The sequence below is a fragment of the Aulonocara stuartgranti genome, assembly GCF_965226115.1.
Source record: "Aulonocara stuartgranti genome assembly, chromosome: 20".
Classification (NCBI taxonomy): domain Eukaryota; kingdom Metazoa; phylum Chordata; class Actinopteri; order Cichliformes; family Cichlidae; genus Aulonocara; species Aulonocara stuartgranti.
Window position 1 is genome coordinate 27,884,831 of NC_138956.1, and position 23,619 is coordinate 27,908,449.

General features: G+C 44.7%; 1 protein-coding gene across 2 annotated transcripts; it reads right to left on the reverse strand.

Annotated features, from left to right (window-relative positions):
- Positions 1 to 195: 195 nt before the first annotated feature.
- On the reverse strand, positions 196 to 17,081 carry nlrc3l (NLR family, CARD domain containing 3-like). Of its 2 annotated transcripts, none has more exons than XM_082519237.1 (12): positions 16,992 to 17,081; positions 10,784 to 10,960; positions 10,156 to 10,251; positions 9,682 to 9,847; positions 7,487 to 7,634; positions 6,999 to 7,091; positions 5,791 to 6,140; positions 4,915 to 5,127; positions 3,888 to 4,063; positions 3,523 to 3,799; positions 2,803 to 3,018; positions 196 to 793 (listed from the first exon to the last, which is right to left on the reverse strand). In XM_082519237.1, exons 2-12 carry the CDS (start codon positions 10,885 to 10,887, stop codon positions 407 to 409), a joined length of 2,226 nt encoding a protein of 741 aa, XP_082375363.1. In that variant the 5' UTR covers positions 10,888 to 10,960; positions 16,992 to 17,081; the 3' UTR covers positions 196 to 406. The 2 variants fall into 2 exon arrangements, with proteins under 2 accessions (XP_082375363.1, XP_082375362.1); XM_082519236.1 differs by lacking the exon at positions 16,992 to 17,081 and adding an exon at positions 12,010 to 12,332.
- Positions 17,082 to 23,619: the final 6,538 nt, after the last annotated feature.

The following is a 23,619-nucleotide window of genomic DNA, read 5'->3' on the forward strand; positions in this document are numbered from 1 at the left end:
GTTGTTGTGAACTGGTGCTCTATTAATAAAACTGAAACAATCTTTCATTCTTTTCGTGGAAGTTTGTTCAGTGCATGACACGCATTTAGTTTCTATTTCACTCGTCTGTAAATTAATATCGGCTCCCTTACATTAAGCTGGAGGGAAATAAAGACAACAGATGCTGAAAAATGGCGACTAAATGAAGTAAAGACATTGTGTGAATACATTTTTATTAGTGCTCTGTGTAAGACTTTATAAATATAAAGCAGTACTGCAAGTCTCCTCTGCTGGAATGCATAAAAACGTGATTTTGTCTGGTACAACGGTAAAAGGATCATCATCTTTGATGTTGTACTCCAAACAACAAAAACTTTAATGTTCATTACATTTATGTCAAGTTTTCATGAAACCACGCAGAGTTGAATCACTCATCGCTCTGTGTCATCTCTCTAAGGCACTCCCTCACGTTATCCACCCTTTCAGGTGGAGCCTTCTGTATGGTCTGCTCCAGCAGCCGCCGTGCTTGATCCAGCCCTCCTACCTTAGGGGCGTTCTGGCGGAAGAGGTAGCCGCAGAGCTGATTGTCATGGCAGTCTGGAGAAAGCAGGCCACACAGAAAGCGCAGGAACATGTCAAAGTGACCCAGTGGGTGGTTAAAGGTTCGCACCAACGCACACTGGATCAGGCCTGCGATGGACTTGGTTTGTTCTTTGGATGCAAAGATCTTGGGCATGTGCAAGATCCCAGAGTCCAGGACGTTCTTCTCCTCTGTGCGAAACATTGTGAAGACATACAAAGCAGCCATGAACTCCTGCAAGAAGGAAGATAGAGCTTCTTAAAGCGTGATCTCTACAACATACAAGTTTTTCACATTTTTGTGTATGTCACAAGAAACAGTTGATTACAGTGGCTCCTCGTTTATCGCGGGAGTTACGTTCTAAGAGTAACCCGCGATAGGAGAAATCCACGAAGTAGCCAGTTTTATTTTTTTACAATTATTATAGATGTTTGAAGGCTGTAAAACCCCTCACTACACACTTTACACACTCAGACAGACACGAACATTTTCACACTTTTCTCTCTTGTTTAAACGCTTACAGTTCAAACCTTGGTAGGAAAATAAGTCCAGTATTATAGAATGAAACCAAACACACCCGCGGCTGCCTTTCAGGCCGCAAAACGTTTCGTCGACAGTGTTTGTTGGAGCAAACCTACAAACATACAGTGCAGCACTTCAGAGTCACACTGCTAGCGATCAAAGATTTATATAAATTTGACAAGCTGACCACATTCTGTACTGTACAGGAGACACGGCACGAGATTGATTAACAGTGGCCTGCAGCCAATCAGGACGCAGAACACAATGCGCTGTAAAAAATAAAAAATGCAAAATTGCACAAAAAAAAAAATCAGTGAAACAGCGGGGCTGTGAAAGCTGAACCAAACACTGTTTCTGTGGTGGGTGGGTTGATCCCTGGCTGCTCCAGGCTGCATCCCAAATGCCTCGGGAAAGATGCTAACCCCCAAGTTCAGATCTAATGCTCTGCTAACCACTCCCTGCAAATATGATATAAATTAAACAGAAACAAACAGAAAATAAAAAATCTACACAAGGATGCTAGGGTAGCTGAAACAGAGGGAGAGATGGGAAAGTCTGCAGCTTCAACAGATCCCTACATGTGAAGTGTATGTTTGATATACTAGAAGGCGTGTTAGTGTGTAAGATGCAATGCAGCTTGAGTTGTGCTAGCTTCACTACCTTTATGGAGTCAAAGGCTACGTTCACACTGCAGGTCTTAATGCTCAATTTTTTTTGATCAAATCTGATTTTTTTTTCTGTCTGGTTGTTCACATTACAAATAAAATGTGACAGCAAACATGCTCTACTGTGAACAGTTCACGGCCCTCAAAGCAGCCCGCATGTGCAAAAGAAGACGTCACACACAATATGTCTGTGAAGGTTCTCAGTCATCCAGGTCATCGTAGTCTAAGGAGCTTGGAAAGAAAAGCGTCTGGACTTCTTTGAGTTGCTTGAAGACGTTTCACCTCTCATCCGACAAGCTTCTTCAGTTCTAAGGGTCAATGGTGGGGAGTCCCAGAGAGTCCCACACCAGCGAGGGAGGATAAGAAAGACAGACGCAACAGGCCTGTCTTTAAATCTGGGACTCCCCACCATTGACCCTTAGAACTGAAGAAGCTTCTCGGATGAGAGGTGAAACGTCTTCAAGCAACTCAAAGAAGTCCAGACGCTTTTCTTTCCAAGTTCCTTAGACGTCACACACAACGTGCTCCGTTTATGGAAGTAAAAATGGCGGCTACAGAGCAAGTAGGTGTTGTTGCAGCAGTCTATCAATTTCTGCACAGTCGTAACTGACATAATTTTGACGAATTAATTAGAGAAAGAAGGACACTGAGAAAACAGAGAGGGCCTGTGCTTTAACAATGGCCGCCATGCTTTCTCGTTTGTCTTCTCCGGCGCTGATAATTGGCGTCTGTCTTGTGTCAGTGACGTAAAAGACAGATTTAATGCAACATGACCATTCAAACAACAGTCGCTTTCTAAAACATCAGATATGTATTGGATTCAGTACCACATACGAAAGTGACCCAGATCGGATTTGTGCCGTTCACACTGTCATACCATGATGGGATATGGGTCGCATAGGGTCAGAAAAGTCAGATTTGATGCGCTTTCGCCTGCAGTGTGAACGTAACCTTAGACAGTAAAGTTTATGGGAAGGTTGATGTCCGAGCAACAGGAACCTGTGAAGAGAGCTTATGTCAGGTCTGTTTGAAAAGAATAAGCACGAACATGTTTACCTGGAAGGTGAAGTGGATAAAGGAGTACACTGTCCTCCCATTGGCAGCTGGGGCGGGGAGCGCAGTGCACATGCCGCAAAACACGGCCACCTCGTTCAAATTCAGGCTGTACTCCTTCAGATCGTCTTCATAGAACACGCTGGTATCCTTCTCCAGCATTTTCAAGGCCATCCTTCCCAACTGTACCACCAGGTTTTTATCATCAGTGGACCATTTCTGAGTGCAAAGAACACAAGAAGATAAAAACAAAGCTCTGACACCGAACATAAGCTTTGCAGTTCCAGGGCAAATGCCTGTTCATCGGTCTTAATGGAAATAAACTGGGATTTGACTGTGTTTGATTTATTGCTCCTTTAAAGCTGGGCCACATCTGGACTTTTCTGTTTCAACAGCTCTTCTTTTCACAGCAGCTGCGATGTCATCCACTCTGCTGCTTTGGGACTGCAGCGTACACCCGACAGTCATACATTAACACTCAGTTACCGACAGTATAGACAGTATATGACCCATCAAAGTCATACTAAGGCTGTAACTTGGCCAGTTTAAAAACAAAGACAGTATATAAAAGATGGATGCATCCTCTGTGACATCACTTCAGAAACTCGTGTAATACACACTGTGGACAAAGCCGCTCTTTCTCTCCTAAAGCTAGCAAACTAGAGCAGCAGTAGTTTGCAGCAGGACTGGAAGCTGTTTGGAAATGAAACACAGACATGTTACCAGCTCATTTTCCCTCCTGTCATAGTAAAACTGCAGCCTGCGATTCATCTGGACCATCAAAATGTTGACGTAGAACGGCGTCAGTCTGGGAGGATCCTTCCCGTAGCCCCGGTAACGGTAGCAACGCTCGAACACCGTGGCCACCATCCAGCACACAAACGGGTGGCGAGCGGCCATGACAAGTGTGGGGAGGCGCTTAAAATGAGACAAGATCTTTGCTCCCAGATCCGTATCGCTCTGCCAGCGTTTCTTCAGGTAGGACTCTTTCATGTCATCGCTGCGGACAAAGGGGGCAAACGGATTAACTCACAGCACTGAAACTAAATCACGTGCACACAGACGTCAGAAAGAATCAGCCGCCATACTTGAAGCCCTGGATTTCTGTGACCGCATCGATGAACTTGGAAGGTATCTGTGAGACAGCCCCCCGTCTGCCCAGGATCCAGAGGCGGGCGCCGCGGAGCACAGTGCCTCTGATGATGTTTACTACCAGGACGTCAGGATGTGCCGGAGTGTCGTTGTCATGTATGACTGGAGCATTCTGGAGACAGAAAAAGGAAACAGACAGAAATGCGTCTGATTGAGTCAGCCACTTATCTTAGCAGCCAGGTTTATTCCTGCTGGCTAAACCTGCTCAGTTACAAACAAGATCGTCACAAGTACTTTACTCCATCTTCATTTAACCTCCTAGGACCTGACCTCCACATGTGTGGACATCACATTTCCTTTAGAAATGTGTGGTTTCTTGCACATTGAATTTTGGTTTGTCCAGACCACAACACTGAATGTTGGGCCTGATATCCACTTACAGGGACGTTATGCTGCCACTGTTCTATCCAAATGTAAAACGAATGTCCTCGTGTGTGGATCTGATTTTTCTCAGAAACAAAAATCAGGTAAGAAAGAAAAAAAAAAAAATCACAAAATTCTTAGTTTTTACATTCATCAGGTCCCAGTGACAGAGCTCAGGTCAGTAGGTTAATATAGCTGTGTCATGTCAGGATATCATTGCAAAAACAACGCCATGTGCTCCTAGCACACACAATGCCACTGCTCAAGCATCGTCCTCTGTGGGGAACATGATGCTGTTTTAGAAGCAGAACAGCTCTGCTGTGAATGATGCCGGTGACGTTGTGGGAACGAGATGAAGATGTGTTACACTGACACTACATATCAAAGATGGTTTGATGAGTGTGCAGCTTGTTGTGTGGTTGGAAGGAGGTGCTGCTGCTGTTCTGTTTAGTTAGTCTGAGAACAGGAAGTTAGTCTCACAGAATAAAAAGGGTTTTCACTCAAATCTTTAAATATCCAAGTGTGTTTGTTTCCTTTATGTGACTTGAGCCAATGATGTTAATAAGTCAGACATCAAAGTATGTGAATGGATGGGTTTACCTCCCAGTCCAAAGAACTCTGGTAACGATCAAATGAGTCCATTATGATGAGAAATTTACATTCGTCCTCCTCCAGGAAAGGCTTTACGTCTTTGCAGTCAGAATAAAAATATTCAATGATTTCCATGATGGACATCGTCTGAGAAGGAGGGAGGTGTTTGTTTCGCAGGACCCACAAAGATCTGAATGAAAGTTTGATGACAAACTGGATATCCTGGATAGAAAGAACAACAGAAAAGCTTTTGGTAATGAGCGAAACACAGGAACAGTAGCACAGCTCGTCTCTGCTGCAGCTGGAAAACCAAATACTGGCGAATCAAACCAACTACGCTGTGTGCTACTGCAGTGCTCAGGCTTCACACAGTATATAAGATGATAAAAAGGGAAATGTAGACAAAATATTGTGTAATTCCAAATATCAAACACATCTAGAACTCACACTGGCTTTCATTTATGGAACGAGCTAATTACAGCCCCTAACCCAGCATTCAGGAGGATGAATGGATGGATGACATATACAAAAAGTTCATTCCCCTTACAGCTGTTATCAGAGTGAAACAGACCGAGTGAAGCTGCTGGGATTTCTGTGTTCTTTCAAAGTAACTGCTAACGCTCTTCATGTATCAAGTGCACGAGACTGGAAAATAGTTCAAACAGTGAGCTCCTGCTGGAGTGACGGTATAACCACGTGTTTATCCACAGCAGGGTCCAACCCGAACGCTTTTTCTTGTCAGGACTGGCCTGAGGCGCTCATTGGGTCAGGATACGCAGAATGTAAAGCATAAAGGCTCAGAGAACTCAGACCTCCCCACTCAGGACCAGCCCAGAACACACCCTGCTGTGGCTTTACTGAAGCTGTGATTTGTAAACATCTCACCTTATTGGCCCGTTGTTCGGCCCAATCCAGGCAGAATTTTCCCACACACACACTCATGCCAACTCCTGGAAGCCCTGTGGTCACCAGCGTCCTCACCGGAGTGCTGTCATCTTTCTTTAGTCGGATCAAATTGTTCAGTCCAACAAAGGTGTCAGGGCTGGGGACCGGGACAGGGGACGCAGGTGGTCGTAAATCATGGGTGGGATAAATTCCTCCACAACCAGAGGTGGAAATCTCCGGCTCCACAAAGACCTTGTCTAGAAAGTTCTGCTTCCCAGCTTGAATGACTCCCTCCCGGATGACTTGATGGTCTCTGACTAAAGCCTGCTGCAAGCGGAAACGCATCAACGCTGTGTCGGAAAAGATATGGAGCAAAGTGAGAAAATGACATGTAGGAAAGAAAGAAACATTCAGTCCTTCAGGTACGTGTTGTCTAAATTCTGAGAGCTAAAATGAGATCATTCATCATCATTCAACAACACATCGCCTACAGGGGAAGTAAGAGGTTAAATCCAGGACGTCACACAATCTATTTACAAGTCAAGAAGCTTGCAGACAGAGCAGGGGTGTCCCACCCCAGGCCTCGAGGGCCGGCGTCCTGCAGGTTTTAGATCTGACCCTGGGTCAGCACACCTGAATCACATGATTAGTTCATTCCCAGGCCTCTGGAGAACTTCAAGACATGTTGAGGAGGTCATTTAGCCTTTAAATCAGCTGTGTTGGATCAAGGACACATCTAAAACCTGCAGGACACCGGCCCTCGAGGCCTGGGGTTGGACACCCCTGAGACAGAGGTCAGAGAATAGATGTTCGAGTGTCGGCAGACAGCAGGAGCATCAGAGTTGCACATCGAGCTACAGCAACTTTCTTATTTGTGATGATTGGAGCAGCAGATGCTTTGTAATGGCATGAAAATATAAAATGTCGTTTCATTTTACACATGAGTAACCCTGCTAGTATATGAATTGTTGAGCCATGGCCAAAAACAATTATATTGTCACTCTGACTTAAACAGTCTCATCTCTGACACAGCGACCACAGCGATTCTGAAGTAATCCCATTGAGGCTTCCCAGAGCTGTTCCCGCAGATATTGGATGTCATTTGCCGTGAGGCATAAAAGCACTTTGACCCTTCTTGAAACAGAGACATGAACATACTCTGCTGATGGTGCTGAAACCTCCTGAAAGCCCACGCACTGTCCGCTCACCTCTCTTACACATGTTTGACAGCTCCTCTGCTTCTGGCTTCTTGTTGATATGTTCCAGATTTGTTATTGTGCGAGTCAGAGCTCGATCTTGTCCTGCAGAGCACAGTTTGCATCCAAAATAAAAGCAATAAGAATGTGTGACACAAGTGTCCATCACAGCAACGACTGTTTCAGCTGTGAAATAAACTTTTACACCAAAATCCCCCCACAGCTGTAAAAGACTGGTTGGCAGCTGTTGCTCCTAAGTGTGGCCCAGCCAGTGATTAGGCTCCGGGAAACACCTTTCCACACGCAGGTTTGGATTTTTCCCCATAAACTCCTTCATTTAGAAACTGCTGCTTTAGTTTACTTGTGTTGTCTGTTTGACATTTCAACTTGTTTGATGAGTTGAAACATTTAAGTGTGACAAACACACCAAATAATAGGAACTCAGGAAGAAGGCAAAGACTTTTCACATCACTGTAGGTGCCACAGCTGTGCTTCCTTACCGAGGACCTCCAACAGCCGGTCTACAAAGTCCAGTATGTCTCCATCGTACATCTGGTTCAGCTTCAGGTCAGCCTCCCACTGATAAAACCACGACTTGAATTTCATCATTTCTTCCCAGGACAGCTTGGTCAGGGTGCTCTGAATATTCTACAAATAATCAGAATCAGAATCAGAATACTTTATTGATCCCTGGGGGAAATTATTTTTTGTTACAGTGCTCCATTTTAAACCAACATTAAGACAAGACAGACAATACGCTAACTAAGAATAGTACAATATATACATATATATACATACATACATACATACATAAGTCACTCATAAATAAATAGTTGGAAAAGAAACATGTGTAGTTGTAGCAGCAAACAGTGTGTTAAGTGGATGCGTTGTACAGGGAGATGGCCACAGGCAGGAATGATTTCCTGTGTCGTTCAGTGGTGCTTTTCGGTAATCTCAGTCTCTCACTGAATGAGCTCCTGTGACTGACCAACATGTCATGGAGTGGGTGGGAGGTGTTATCCAACATTGTCTTTATCTTGGACAGCATCCGCCTCTCCGACACCACCTTGAGGGAGTCCAGCTCCATCCCCACAACATTGCTGGCCTTACGGATCAGTTTATTAAGTCTGTTGGCATCTGCGACCCTCAGCCTGCTCCCCCAGCATGCAACAGCATAGAGGATCGCACTGGCCACCACAGACTCATAGAAAATCCTCAGCATTTTCTGGCAGATGTTGAAGGACCTCAGTCGCCTCAAAAAATAGAGACGACTCTGGCCCTTCCTGTAAAGTGCTGTGGTGTTTTTAGCCCAGTCCAGTTTATTGTCAATGTGTACTCCAAGGTATTTATAGTCCTCCACAATGTCAACACTGACCCCCTGGATTGAAACAGGGGTCAAGTGTTTCCTGGTCTTCCTGAAGTCCACGATCAGTTCCTTGGTCTTTGCCACGTTGAGCTGCAGATGATTCTGCTCACACCACGTGACAAAGGAGTCGACCACAGCCCGGTACTCTGTCTCATCATCCCTGCTGATGCATCCAACCACCGCGGAGTCATCAGAAAACTTCTGAAGATGGCATGTCTCTGTGCAGTGGCTGAAGTCTGTGGTGTAGAGGGGGAAGAGGAAGGGGGAGAGGACAGTCCCCTGTGGTGCCCCTGTGTTGCTAATCACCTTGTCAGACACACACTGTGGGAGACGTACATATTGTGGTCTTCCTGTCAGGTAATCAACAATCCAGGACACCAGAGAAGCATCCACCTGCATCGCTGCTAACTTATCACCCAGGAGGGTCGGCCTGATGGTGTTGAAAGCACTGGAAAAGTCAAAAAACATGACCCTCACAGTGCTCGCCGGCTGGTCCAGATGGGTGTAGACACGATTGAGCAGGTAGATGATGGCGTCCTCTGTTCCGAGACGAGGCTGATAAGCGAACTGAAGGGGATCCAGATGTGGTCTTACTATGGGTCGCAGCTGGTCCAGGATGAGCCTTTCCAGGGTCTTCATGATGTGGGAGGTCAGTGCCACGGGCCTGTAATCCTGGGGGCCACTGGGACGAGGCGTCTTTGGTACAGGGACGAGGCATGATGTCTTCCACATCACCGGGACCCTCTGCAGACTCAGACTCAGCATAAACAGTTTATGAAAGACTCCACACAGCTGGGGGGCACAGGCCTTGAGGACAAGGGGACTCACTCCGTCTGGTCCAGCAGACTTGCCTGAGTGAAGTCTCCTCATTTGCATCTCATCTAAAGAGCACCTTATGAAAACACAACTTAAGACGATGTCTTGTCTTGCTGAATGCTCACGTACTCAAACCCATGGACATGATTTATCAATAAAACTTGTAACAAAACGGCAAAGTTGCTCTGAAATTTGTCCCTCGACTGCCAAATGGACTATCGGGATTTGTTCCACCCTGAATGTTTCATGTGTGCGCCCACTGCAGGAGCCTGCTCTGCAGGACTTCACTCTCAGGCGTGTTTTGGGCAGAAAGGCTGCTGTTTGTCATTGTGGCACTGATCTTCATCACACTGAAAATGCAGACAGACGTCTGAAGGAAAAGCCTCCTGACAGCAACAAGTTCCAAACACTTTGGACAGAAAATGGTGATTACACTGTGTTATTCAATGAAAACGTCTTTAGCGTGGACACCAAGCGATAGCTTTAGTAAAGACAGACAGGCTTTGTACCAACCCTAAAGACATGAGGCAGATCCTGTTCTGGGTGCAGCCTGCCGGGCTGGCTGTTCTCGTCAGGCATTGGATCATCTGGTTCAATGGGCTCAGGCGGTTCTGGAGAATTAGTTATTAAATACTCATCTTCTTCCTCATCATCTTCATAAAAGTCCAGATCAACAGAGCTGGGAGACAACCAGAAGCACAGGGTAGAGTCAGAGACTGCTGCAAACACGGTTACACAGCACGCATCCTGCCTGACCCAACACTGGTGAACAAAGTGTGGTGGATTTCTATAAATATCACTCTTTGGCTCTTCTAATAATAACGTTTGTCAACAACATTTGTTTTTTTTAAGTTTAATGTGTTTGAAAAACAGAAGACAAACCAGCCCGGGTCCATCGTCATGTTAAACTGAAACAGTGTGTGTGTGTGTGCGTGCATACGTGCGTGTGTGTGTGTGTGTGCGTGTGTGTGCGTGCGCGCGTGCCACCTGGTATCAATGACCACAGCTCCGGGCGCTCTGGTCTGCTGCGTGGTCATGGTGTACAGGGTTTCTGGAGAGTCGGAGCGATCCTTGATCTGTATCCTGGTCAGTATGAAGAACAACAAGCTGTAACAGGCTGCAGCAGCTCATATCATCCACACCTGCCATCCTCTGTAACTCTAACAAGATATTCAAATGTACCAGATGAGCTGCTGTAAAATGACTGCCCTGCTTTCAAAAGCAGAAAAAGAATTATTGTCACTTCTGTGTTGCTGAGCATTGAAGAACAAATCCAGAATGGCTTGTGGCAGCGCCCCCTGCATAGAAACAGCGCAGGTCCAATCCACGACATTTTTTAAAAACTCTGTACTTCGTTAGCCTGTATTTAAACATGACAGTGAAGTTGAAGCCTAATCCTAACAGCAGGATCAGCTGTGTTTAGCTGCACTGTCTTGTGCATCGTGCTGACTGTGCAAACTTTCTTGCAGCTCAGACAGTGGACAGGCTTCATTTTTAATACGGGCAATTAACTGGAACTAAGGGTGGCAGGCTAACTGTCCCAAAAACACACAGCAAAGAGCAGAAGTCTACAGACTGAAACTTCAAATCAGATAAAACACTCAGGACCAAGTACCCTGTCCCTGTGGGAGCTCTCGGTTCAGGTAGTTTTGCTACCACGTCTGCAGCTTCCTGCTTCTCCTCCACGTTGTCCTCCATGTCGTCACTCTCGCTCTTCATTGAACCGTAGCTGGACGGTGGCCTTTTCCACTTCTCCTTCTCCTCGTCCTCCTCATCCTCTCTCTGGAAAATGCTGGGTGAAGGAAAAGAAAGTTTTAGTGTGCACCTGACTGTTTCTTAAACATCATTCTTCTCACATATATTCACTCATATTAAGTTTTGGTTGTCTGGCTGTGACAGAGAGGTGTAAAGGTAAACATTTTTTTCTGAATTGCCACGTTGCTTTCTGAAAGACGCGCCTGCACTTACTCGTTATTGTTTCGTTACTACATTATTGGCTCCCTCGTCAGCCACTTTATGTTTTCCTCCTCTGTGTTTCAGATTTCTGTGACCGAAGCTAAACTCGCTCCATCACATCCCAACTGGCTCCAACTTAAACAAATTAATTCCTGATGGTGCTAAAGGCTGTAATACTAAAGCCAACAGGATGGTAAAGAACAGCAGACAGTATGAGAGCAGAGGGATGTTCAGAGTAGCTTTAACAGCTTTTTCAAATTCTAAATGTATGTGTAGCTTATGGCATTGAAACATGAAACATGATGTGCACTACTTTGTTAGTTCGGTGCTGCACAGCATACAGTTGTGTTCCTTTGCAAAGGACGGCCCAGTGCATCCAGGTGCAACAAAGGGAGCAGTGAACATGTTTCTGGAGCACTCACAGCTCTCCTGGATCCATGACACAGTGACACATGCAGGAAAAAGAAGTCTGACTGGAAATTCATAGACTAGTTTTCAGCAAAGATGGCGGTTGGCCCACAACTGCCTCCCTGAAGTTAACAGCAGAAACGTGAAACATCAGCCAGTCACAGTGACGTGACGTTTACTTTCCTCGCTCGCTGTAAACGCGGATTTCACTCGCTTTCTTGAACTCTTGCCCCCTGTGTCCACACAGCTGGGCTCTTTCTTTTCACTTGTCTCTGCTGTGACAGGGAAAAGGTCACGCAGGAAGAGGCGTGACGGGGGGGCTCGCTGCATACCTGATAGTAATAAATGCGTGTTAACACTTGAGTCAGAGCTGAGTGGTCTGTAGCGCACAAGGAGAGTAAACTACGAGGTCCCGTCGGAAACACTGCTTCTCTCCTGAAGTCGCACACAAGCTGGGAAGATAATGACAACACCCACCTTTCGACCTCCGTGTCCGGGTCCATGTTTGTGGTTGGAGCAGACTGGCACGGCACGGAGCTTAGGCGGCTAAATGTTGCAGCACACAGTTACTTTAACACGAAAACAAGCCGACCGGCCTGCCGCGCTGATTAAGCTAAACTATACCACTTCCAACTTTCGTTTTCGACTCGTTTCCTTCCGCGAGCAAAGTGCAACGCAAACCCTAAGACTTCCGGGACAGCTTTTCGAAATAAAACCATGATCGTCGTTAGATACGAGTATATTTTAGAAAGCTACGTGTGTATGAAAACAGACACCACGGGCAGTGCTCGGGGCTGCAACACCACTGCTGTAGACCGCAGAGCTGCGCATGATCTTAATCACGGTCATAGAGCAGCTCAGATGTTAGTTTGAGACATATTCGGGCTTCATAAGTTAGTCCATCCATTTTTATTGTATTAATTATTAGTAGGATTTTTGAATAAGGTTAAAATAATCCCAAATAGTAGAAAAATCAGATTAAAACAAAAAAAATATTTCAATAACATAAGCATAATATTTATTTGTAACATTTAAAGCTATTGTTAGTGTTCGACATGACAAACGTGGACCTGAATGAGCTCCTCATCTAAGAGAGATGCAGTGTTATGTTGTGAGAAAAGCACAGGGCAGCTTAAATCACCATCTTTTCAGTGTTCCAGGGTCTCCTCTAAAGAATTGTCTTTACAAGTTCAAGTGTACCACTTCCTACTTTATTAGGCAGATCTGTAAAATCCAGTGTTGTCTGTACATTAGTAATTCATATCAGTTCTTAGCAGGTCAATTCAAACATTATTTTCTGTTTATTTTCTATTGTTCTAATGTCCTCATAAACACAGGACGGGCAAACTGTTAATGCATGAAAACACTGCAACACAAAAGTCCAAAGATGACTTTTTGCGGGGACTTTTCCAAGCCCTAGCAGGAAAACAAACTAAACAAAGGTGCAGCACAATGTCAAGGAATTGGCACATCTGAAGCCGTTAGACTTGTTTGGGAGAAATGTTTGTGCAACCACATTTTTAGCTGGTTTGTGGTACCACAGAGGATCCAGTTTTACCACCACAGTGTAAGACTGTGAAGTGAGCTTACAGCAGTCAACTACAGTGCAGGCCCTCTTTTCTTTAGGTCTGGTTTTCAGTGAGCCAGACTTACTTGTTATCTTTGAAAGTTTTCCAGGCTTTCTTTCAAAGCTTTGCCTTTGGAAATTGACTTTTTTTTTCTAACTGATTGCAGTCTAGTCTTTATAACATTTCGTTTGTGCAGAGGCGGAGGCAGACATTTGAAACACCAAAAGGTAGTATGCATGTGGGATTGGGGGGGGGGGGGTGTAGAAATGACTGAAAGATTCATTGGCTCTGTTTTGAGTTTTGTTCAAAAAAGAATGACTTCATATAGGGAAAAATATATAACACATATGCAGGACACCTTCAACTAGTTTTTTAATAAGCAGCAAGGCAGAACAAAATCAGGGCTGCATCAAGACACAGGGACTAAACCCCAATTCAACCAGACCCAGAACTGATCCGGAATTAAAACAGGACTACAACAGTTCAAAATCAGGACTACTGAGGATTTAACCAAGACAGAACTAGAATCAGAACTAGATGATAGTAGCACTAAAAATCATCATAGACCTGCACTACACTTATTTTTTAATTCTACCAAAGTCCACTATTTAGATTGAGAAAAATGTATATAATTATTTAGCCTTGTTGTGCAAACAAGCTTGCAGAACTTAATAAATATAGAATTTGAAAAAGAACAAACCCAAAAAGAAACACTAGGTACAAGATACATGAGGACCTATGATACGGTGATACTTTTGGTAAACAACCATGTGACTAACATGTGTCTCACCTGCTCTTGTTCCATCTCTGTTCTGTCCTCATTCTCCTCTCTCTCCCTCTTTGTGCTGACAATCATCAAATATACAGTTGAAGCCAGATATTTACAAACTCTTCAGATAAAAACACAAACACTTTTTTAATTGTAACATCAAATCAGACTAAATGTTTTTTTTTATATTGATAAATATAAAAACATATTTGTTAACTTTAAGAGTAAAGAGAGAAACTATCTGTATTTCTTAATTGCAAATGGCACCAAATTGTATTCAAAATTGAGCCACACTTATGGAGCTCCACAGTTCTTTTCCTGGTGTTTTGTTTGACATCTCTTGATTTTCCCATGTCACAGAAACAGGCTCTGTGTTTTGCCTTATATGCATCCACAGGTGTGCCACCAATTTACTCACATGGACTCTACTAACCTATCAGAAGCTTCTTCAGCTCAGAATGGAATCATCTGGAGTTTTCTTATTAATTAACAATAAACTTAGTGTATATGTACTCCTAAATTTGATGAAAGTAATAAAAAATAGACAGCTCTGTCTCTCTTTATTCTGACATTTAACTAATTCAAAAGATATTTCAATATTTATCCAAAACAAAACAAGTTTACTCTAAATTGATGGATAGTCCGGAATAACATCTGTGGGCGCAAATTGGATGACATCTCGGGGAGGCACACTGCCGTGAGTTCTCAGAAATCGGCTCCTTGAGCACAAGAAATGACAAATCACAGAACGCAAGTACGGCGAAGCTCGCAGCTCTCCAACGGGAGATTGAGAGACCAGTGTTGGACTGTAGAACTGCTTTGAAATTCATATGAGTTGTTCGCACTAAAGTAAAAACCACCATCACTTATGCGGATACCCCTTTGGCGCCAGCTGCAAGGCTGGAGCTGAACAACACCCTGATAACGACTGTGTTTAGTCTGTTCCTTCCCATTCCATGCAAGGCCACCTGGGTTGGCTGGAAGACTGTTTACTTAGCCTAGCAGGGCGAAGGACACTGTCTCAGCTGAACTCTGGACACGCACACGTATACACTGATATGCACACTCTCATCCCCCCTCCCTTTCCAAACGCCTTCGATGCTTATTCCCTTCCGATGCTGACGGGGATCAAGGAGACCAGCGCACGCAGGCCCGGATGTACTGTCAAATTCAGCTGTTTCTCATCCTTTACCCACCCCTGTTGCTTGTCATGTGTTTCTTTGGTGTATTAAGAGTTTTTTTTCATGTGCTATGTGCAGAGGTGTTTTTTTCTGTTCTCATACTGATCTCCCTGTCGGAGCTCAGTCTGGGGGGAGTTATTTTTTTCTCTTTATCTTTCCTCATGTGGTGCATTTTCCATTGTTATACTTCTCTGACCTGTCTTCCCCATGTGATGTTTTGTGTAATGTATGTATGGTCGGAGGGTAAGATGGCGCCGCCATTGAGTGCAATAGGTCGGCAGCCTTATGAAATTTCCCCTTGTGGGACTAATAAAGGTATAAAGGTATATCATATCATATCATGTTGTACAGTAAAAAAATGTTCTTGTGTTTCCCATAAAGTGTATGTAAATATCTGGTTTCAGCTGTGAATATACTGCTGTGTATTGAAATTCCTCTTGTTTTGCATAGAAATATACTGAACAACATACAAAGCATAATATATAAAATAACATCTACCTGAGTTTTTTCTTTGAAAGAAGCCCCTTATGTCCATTCTTGTATATCAGTACGTTACTGAAACCTATTTATTTAGCTGTGGAGGGTAACAACTGAGAATATGAAATAAACACACATGTAAACTAAGACTCACTAAAGCAGACCTTCCCAAAGTGTGGGGCCCGCTCCCTAGGGGGGGTGCAGAGCCATTGTGGGGGGGGGGGGGGGGGACAATGCTTGGACACTGCTAGCATGGCGCCCACACAAACGCAAAGCAGGAGATGAAGCATCGCTGAATATGTTTCCAAACCAACTTCATTCTAAGCCAAAGACTAGAAAATATGGTGAAGCATATCTGCCCTTTGGTTTCACCTGCACAATTGCCAAGGTAGGTCTCCCTGCAGAATTGGTTTTCCCTGCATTGGGAGCACTCACCTGGCTCTACAAATCACAGACAAACAGTGTTAGTTCACAAACACTTGTTGTAATGATTAACTACTCCTGACATTTTGGAGATGTTAGCTCTTTATACAGTAAAGTTACAGTAGAATACAAATACCATCGGGCTGATCCTGCCACAATTTGTTGCCCCTGTCTATCACGGACAAACAGGATCCCACAGCTGTTTATGTTTTTAAACCCATTTTGCACAGAGAGACATTTTTTGAAAAATGTATTGATAGCAATGTTGAATATTATTACACAGGAAAAAACCCAACTACACGTAAAATAATTACACCATGATGCTTCTGCCTTTGTAAATAGAGAGACAGTAACTGCGTGTGTATATGTAAGCGTGTAAAACCTGCAGATAGAGAAAAAAATGTTAATCTGACTATCTGCCTTTCTGCAATTCATCTCATGTAAACAATAAAGTGGCGCACAGCGTGACATGAAAAAAGGCGCATACCTTTGACGTTGCGTGACGAACTCTGTATTCCTCTCCACACTTAAACGGCAGAAAAGGAGTTTTAAAAATCTCAGTTTTCGGTGATTTGAAACGCTGTTTACGTGTGGACACAACAGCTGCGTTTTCAAAAATACCCGTGTAGGTGTGGATGTAGAGTAAAAGAGTTAGTAGTTTATTTTATTACTGCCTGTAATATATTGCAGATTACTTGTATTTGCTTAATTGTTTGCTAAATGTTTGAGGTGTGAAATAAACCGCGATGGAGCAAAATATGGGTGTGTGTGGCTGGAAAATGTGTTTGTGCGTGCGTGCGTGCGTGTGTGTGGGGGGGGGACATTTTTCTTGTAAAACAAAGGGGGGCCCAGCAAAAAAAGTTTGGGAACCACTGCTCTAAAGAAACAGCATTGTTGTTCGGCTTTTCATTTCGCCATTTGTTTATTCACTTGAAGAGCAAGTAACGTAATATGGGTCAAGTGACCCACTTGATATCAATCTTTCGTGATACATCGTCATATTTACATTATTTGTACAGTACAAATGATTTGCTTTGATACCTGGTCAAACTTCAGTTCTCCTCTGTCTGCCTAGCTCCGTTTCTCCAACAGCGCACTCGCAGGCAGCAGCTCCCCCCGCCCCCTCGCTCAATCGCTTAGTGCCTGAGCTCGGATCATACCAATATTAGGGGGGATTTATGCACAGTCGTAAACTTCCACAGGGTGCACTATGTGCTTCGAATACTGTGTGTAGTCTTTTGTTTTATACAGTTGTAAGCCAGGCATCTAACTATGAAAAAATTACACTCCAAGAGACCCCGGGTTTCTGAAAAAACAACCCGGGCTTAAGCCCAATAACCCCCCCCCCCCCCCCCCCCCCGCCACTGCTCAAGTGTCTGTCTAATGTAAAACTTAGCAAAAAAAACAATTGTAGATTTTCAGGCATGTTTGTGTAACCGGTGTGATTCTGCGTTGTGTCTGATAAAAAAGGTAAAAGAAAGAAAGACCTCCAAGTAAATAATTTGCCCACTCCAGCTCCTCTCCCACAGGGGAATTGTAGAAAAAAGGGCTGGCATTTATTTTTACATTAAACATAAAATATGCATTTACACGTAACATATTTGACATAAGATAAAACAAAAACAACATGAAATCTGACATACCTGATAAAAAAGGTAAAAGAAAGAAAGACCTCCAAGTAAATAATTTGCCCACTCCAGCTCCTACGACCAAATACAGACAGTGGGGAAGAGGATTAGCTCAACCCACCACAGCTCCCAAGCTAGCAAGGAATACATATTCATGCTATCATTTATGGCGCCTAAAACACATTTATGACACACACATACTACACACTTATAACATCTTACAAAAACAGGCTCAATAATGACAATAACTGAATTAAAATCGCAATCATAAACATCAGGGTGGTTAAATATGAATTATGTGTGCTTTAAGGTGCTGGAAAGAAATGACACCCACCTCTCCCACAGGGGAATTGTAGAAAAAGGGGAGAGGCAAAAGGGGTACACTGTATTTATAGTATTGCACCAAAGAAGAAGAAAAGAATGAGGAGGGGCTCTAACTGATAATGAACACAACTACAGGCTTGGAGGTCCTAAAAGTCAGGTATAAAAGGAGAAGTTTGGGGGTTTAGAACACATTTTGTGTAATTATAACAATGTTATTTATGACTCTGTTACATTTGTTACAGGCGCCTGCTCAAGAATAAAAGATGGTCATACCATAATATTGCCTTTCAAGCTAACTGTCGGAAGTGTACAGCTGTATTTGCCTTACATGCTTTCCCCCCATTTGTTTGTACGTTTCAGTAAATTTCGGCACTTCCCAGTTTCAACAGCACAAAGCTGTCACGTGGTGCTGGTATGCTGGTAGAGCCACCTGCGATGTTTACAATCCGGTTGTTCAGTCTGACGTCACTAGCCGTGTCTGGACCTAAACTCCGCTGCAGGTCCATATATCAAATGATCACTGTGGCATTACTGAGAGTTATTTCTAACACTGGAAAATAACTCAAAATGTTAGAAATATTCCAGTGTTAGAAAATCAGCACTGCTCAGTGTTAGCCATTGTTAATCTTCAAAACTGACTAGGTTACTTTTAAACATATAACACTGTCAAAAGTGTTAATTTAACACTCAACAGTGTTGTATTTTACACTCAGAGGTGTGGACCCATATAGACACTCTCTAGTGTTAATTTAACACTGGAGATTTTGCTGTGCACTCTCCCCCGCACTCGTTTTTTGTTTTTTTGTTTTTTTGCCTGTCCTGTTTGGCTCTTTTGCCATCAGAATTATTGTCTAAAGGTGAGGAAAGATGCCCAACGGATTTACTTTACCAAATTGACCATCCCAGCCTTGCCGTAATGGTCTATTTGATTCACCATTTATTGTTTATTTTATGAATTTTTTTTATTTTCACTTGCTAGATACGGGACAGACTTGAATGAGGAAAAGAAAAGGGAGAAAGGAAGAGGGGGAAAAACAGCAGAGAAGAGGGACGGGGATAAAGGGCAAAAAAACAAAAACCAACTAAATAAGCAGACAAAAAAAATACATATATCAATCACCTGGATCACCTGTTGAGAAAGAAAAAAGAAAACAAGCAGAAGAAAACGAGAGCAATACAATAAACAACATCACGATGATATATGGGAATATAACAGTAAATGCTAAATATTAAACATTATTGTGCAGCACGTAATATCGACAGCGCACAGTGTGCTTTGAGGTAGGAGCCAAAAAGGGTGTAATTTGTGTGTGTGAGCACCCATGTGTACACCTGTGAGCATGGATGCGTTCGTTTTTAAAAGGTTGCTTCATGTAATGATCTGCTAGAGGGTGTGGGGAGCCACAGCCCCGTCCACCAGGGCATGAAGCAGGTATGGAGGAGATCAAAACTCCAGACATCCAGAGGCCCCCAGAACACAAGAGACCAAGGAAGACCAACAGAGGGGCAGCCGCGCCACTGTCCCAGAAAGAGCTGAGGAGAGTCCCAGATGAGGGGTCACTCAGCAGCCGCGGAGCAGAAGCCAGGGGGGGTTGCAGTGACGCGCCCGTGAGCTCCGCCGGCAGCCAGCTGTGCCAGAGTGACCGAGCCCCAGACCGAGAGGCCGAGGGCACCCCACCTCCGAAGTGGCCCGAGCGAGCCCCAGGCTCCAGGCCCCGATAAGCGGCCACCAAGGAGTGAGCCGGTGTGTACCTGGACGCCCATCCCCGGACACAAAGAACCACCAATGCACCGATGTCTGAGGGCGTCTGCCACTGGCAGGGGAAGTGGTGGGGGGAGATAGGCCTCCATACCTTAGAGCAGGGGTGCTCAATACGTCGATCGCGATCGACCAGTCGATCGCAAAGGTAGTATTGGTAGATCGCATGGTATTAAAAAAAAATAGATGCCAGCCTATCATCCATCCCGTCACTTGATTGATACAGGGAAGCCAGTCAGATGACAGCAGATTTTTTCTGACGCTTAGGTCGCTGCGCATGCGCAAACAGCGGCGCGAAGTGTAGTAAAACTGACAAGCTAGTCAGCGAGTTAACTCCAATTTTTAGCTCTCGGTTTTTTCTCTTAAACCTGGCCGTCAGCAGCTACTGTCCGGACTATGCATCCCTGGCTGATTCAATTCAGTGCAAGTCATCAGAGTAAACTCAGGTAATGACAAAAAATTTACATAGTTAATTGTGTTGTGAAATATTGGATATTGCGGTTATGCATGTATATACATTGTAGATATAAAGAATCCTCAATATATTTATAAATAAGTATATGTTTTGGATTTTTGTAGTGGGTAGATCATTTTGACTTGGTCATTTTATAAGTAGCTCACATGCGGAAAAAGTGTGAGCACCCCTGCCTTAGAGGGCCTGAGATGTCCCAGGAGAGGTGGCGTCTGATACCCAACCTGACATATAGACACAGACATACAGGCACACACAGATACAAACATCCATTCCCACCCTCATGCTCTCATATGCAATTACTCAACACTCAACCGACAGACATAGAGAGACTATAGCTGTGTCCCGAAACGTCGGCTGCATCCTCCGGAGGCCGCATTTGAAGGCCGATTACGTCACAGCCAGGCGACGAAGGCTGTCCCAATTCGTCAACTCCTTCAAATGCGGCCAACAAATGCGTCCTTCATTTCCCCGAATTTGAAGGATGGGTCGGGTGTGTCCTTCGTGGCCCACCATATCCCAGAATTCATAGCCCAGCCAAATTTCAGCTGACAACAATGGCAGCCGCTACTAAATTTTAAAATTACTCTTATTAATCTTTCTGGGCCACAAAATAAACTTTTAACATATTTTAAGGCAAGAAAGTAGCTGTGTAAATTACAAATATCTGCTTGGTTTATCAAGACATCGCATATTTGCAGAAGTGTGCCAACGTTTTTGGAGACGTCTGTTACCCACCAGCTCGATAGCAAGCCAGGGGGTTCAATGGTCACTCCAGCCGGCGAGAGCAGCGGACTCCCGGCTTCGTTTTCAGACCCCCGCTCTTTCGCTACTCAGGTTAAACATGATATACCGTAAGTCACTCAGATAAGTTAAAAATGTAATTGTTTGCCTTTTTTGGGTGTTTTATTTGTTCTGGAATAAATCGGTTTGGCTGAGATCAAAGTTATTAGATTATTAGATTAAATAAAACTTTATTAATCCATCGAGTGGGTTCCTCCGGCATCTTCACACAGCTGAATAAACGTTAAACAGAAGTGTGAGACGATCGAGAATTTACGCCAGTGTCCTGTTATATTTTAGATAGCAAGGAGCAGACGGCAAGTTTATTAGACTCCACCGAGACAGCGGTGACGCAAATCTGAAGGCTAGATCATCCCATTTCACAGCCTCACACTTCCAGCCTTCTCGGTCTTTGAAGGACCCGGCCCACGTAGACCGCGAAGGCCGGGTCCTCCGAAGGATGCAGCCGACGTTTTGGGACACAGCTACTGTACACACAATCACACTCCCCAAGCGTACTCTAAGAACCGGGTCTAGGTACCCTTGCCCCTGGAGGGGGAAACTGCACCCAGACCCAGGTGGTGTTACCCTTTTTCCCTGCGGTGGTGGGGGAGAAGCAGACCACCCCGACTCCGCAGCAGCATGCAGGCCCCACACTCCAGACCCTAGTCGGACGGCCAACTCCTCCTCCTAGCCCCCAGAGAACGGGGGTGAGAGAAGACTCCAAAACCTCCCTCCACCCGCTCATATGTAGTGTTGATGCATGTGTGTTCTAAGGTGCATTTAAAACCCAGGAGGGCATGGAGCTACCTGCCAGAGAGCAGCAGGTAAGCGCATACCCCCTCCTGATAGCCCTCAGTGTCTACGTGTATTTAAAATTGAGAGGTGGGCAACAACACCAGGGGTGAGGTGTACACCCTGATGGTCTTTTGGAGTTCGTGTAGCGTGCCCACCCCCAAGATCCTATATGTATGTGTTATGAGAGTGTGAGTAATGTGAATGTCTAAGTTGTGACATTGACAGCACCCTGGTGACACACCTTTACCCCAAGGCCCTGCATGTGTGGGTGATTGTGGTGGAGTGGGAAGAGGGAGGCAGCTGGAGATGGGGAGGGAAGGAAGGGAGGGGCAAGTGACCCCTCCCTGGGGCCAGCTCCCCCGCTGACCCCAGTAGGCACCCCCATACTCCGCAACCCGCCAGGGAAAGGGGGCCCCGGTCCGGATGGACAGAGCCTGTGACAGCCCACCTGACACCACCACAGAGAAAACTGTACCCACCCCGTCATCCACTCATCTTCCAGACTACACAAGGCAATAGACGCCCAGGCTGAGATCTTCCTCCACCTCTCCTGTATCTCCCCCTCCTGCAGAGAGAGTTCCTGAAGAGAGGAGAGCTCCTGCAAGGTGTAACAACCTCCCCCACCAGTTGAAAAGCCCCCCAGGTGGATCGATACACTGGCGGCTCCCTGCGCCAGGGCCGGGCCCCCATACAGATACCCGCATACAACCCCGGCAACACACCAACCAGGACCCAAGCCCCCGAGGCCCGGCCAGGGCCCCAGCCCAGAGACGGAGCGCCTCCAGAACCTCACGCCCGTCCCGGACCCACCCAGGGGCAGCCAGGCTACCAGGTCAGTAACCCATGTCCGTCAGCACAGACCCTCCCCTAGCCCCGCTGCACGCAGCCACGAGGAAACCGTCACCTAAGAGCCAACAGAGCCCCTAATAGGCCATGAACGCTACCCCGGGTTGAGGCCCCCAAGGAAAATGCTCCTGGGGAACCCCCCGACGCCCTAAGCCTGTCCCTACCCCCACACCAATCACAACAGCGAAGGTGGGACCAAACTATGACCCCCCACCTCCACTAGGTGATGGAGCTAATCAAAGGAGCCTAGAGCAATTGATCTGATGTGGTGGCAGAGGCTGTATCGAGACTAATGTAATCTAATAGATAATTTCTATATTGGTTAGAATTAAGATTATTTTTATTTTTCCAGTTCATGAGGACTGTTTTCTTGGCTATGCATAGGGCAGTGAAAACCATATGGGCTATATTCTTATCTGTAGTGACATTATCACTTACATTTCAGACACTTCGATAAGTCCTCACATATCTCGCGCCAAAACCTCTGAACTGGTGGACAGAACCAAAGAGCGTGGATATAATTGTCCGGTGAATTGGTTTGACAGTGTGAGCAGTTGTTGGTAGACGTAAAGCCCATCTTGAACATCCGATGACCAGTATAGTGCACTCTATGTAATATTTTGTATTGAATTAATTGAAGACTGGGATTTCTAATTAGATGAAAGGTTTTTAAGCAAATCTGAGACCAGAAGTTTAGGTCTAAGTTAACTGATAAATCCGCTTCCCATTTTGCAATAGGAAGTGATATTGATTCATCTGTTTTAGAAAGCATTCTGTATATTTTGGATAGTAATTTGGGGGTTTTAAGAGTAAGAAATTGAACCACACTTGGTGGTGTTTGTAGTTCAACTTGACCCGGTTTAAATTTCTTTTTTACTATGGATTTAATTTTTGTTGATATTCTAAAAATCTTTTCTTGTTGATCCCATATTGTGTAACTAATCTGTCAAATGAAATAAATTCTGTTCCTTCTAGTATATGTTCTAAATATTTGATTCCTTTACCACTCCAATCTGAAAAGTTTATCATATTATTATTTTGTAATATGTCAGGGTTGTT

Excerpts from the sequence above, each read along its gene's own strand:
- nlrc3l (XM_082519236.1), bottom strand. The coding sequence starts at position 12,035 with ATGGACCCGGACACGGAGGTCGAAAG. Across the intron at positions 5,128-5,790 it reads CCGAACAACGGGCCAATAAG|GATATCCAGTTTGTCATCAA; the intron begins GTGAGATGTTTA and ends CTTTCTATCCAG. Across the intron at positions 794-2,802 it reads TTATCCACTTCACCTTCCAG|GAGTTCATGGCTGCTTTGTA; the intron begins GTAAACATGTTC and ends TCCTTCTTGCAG.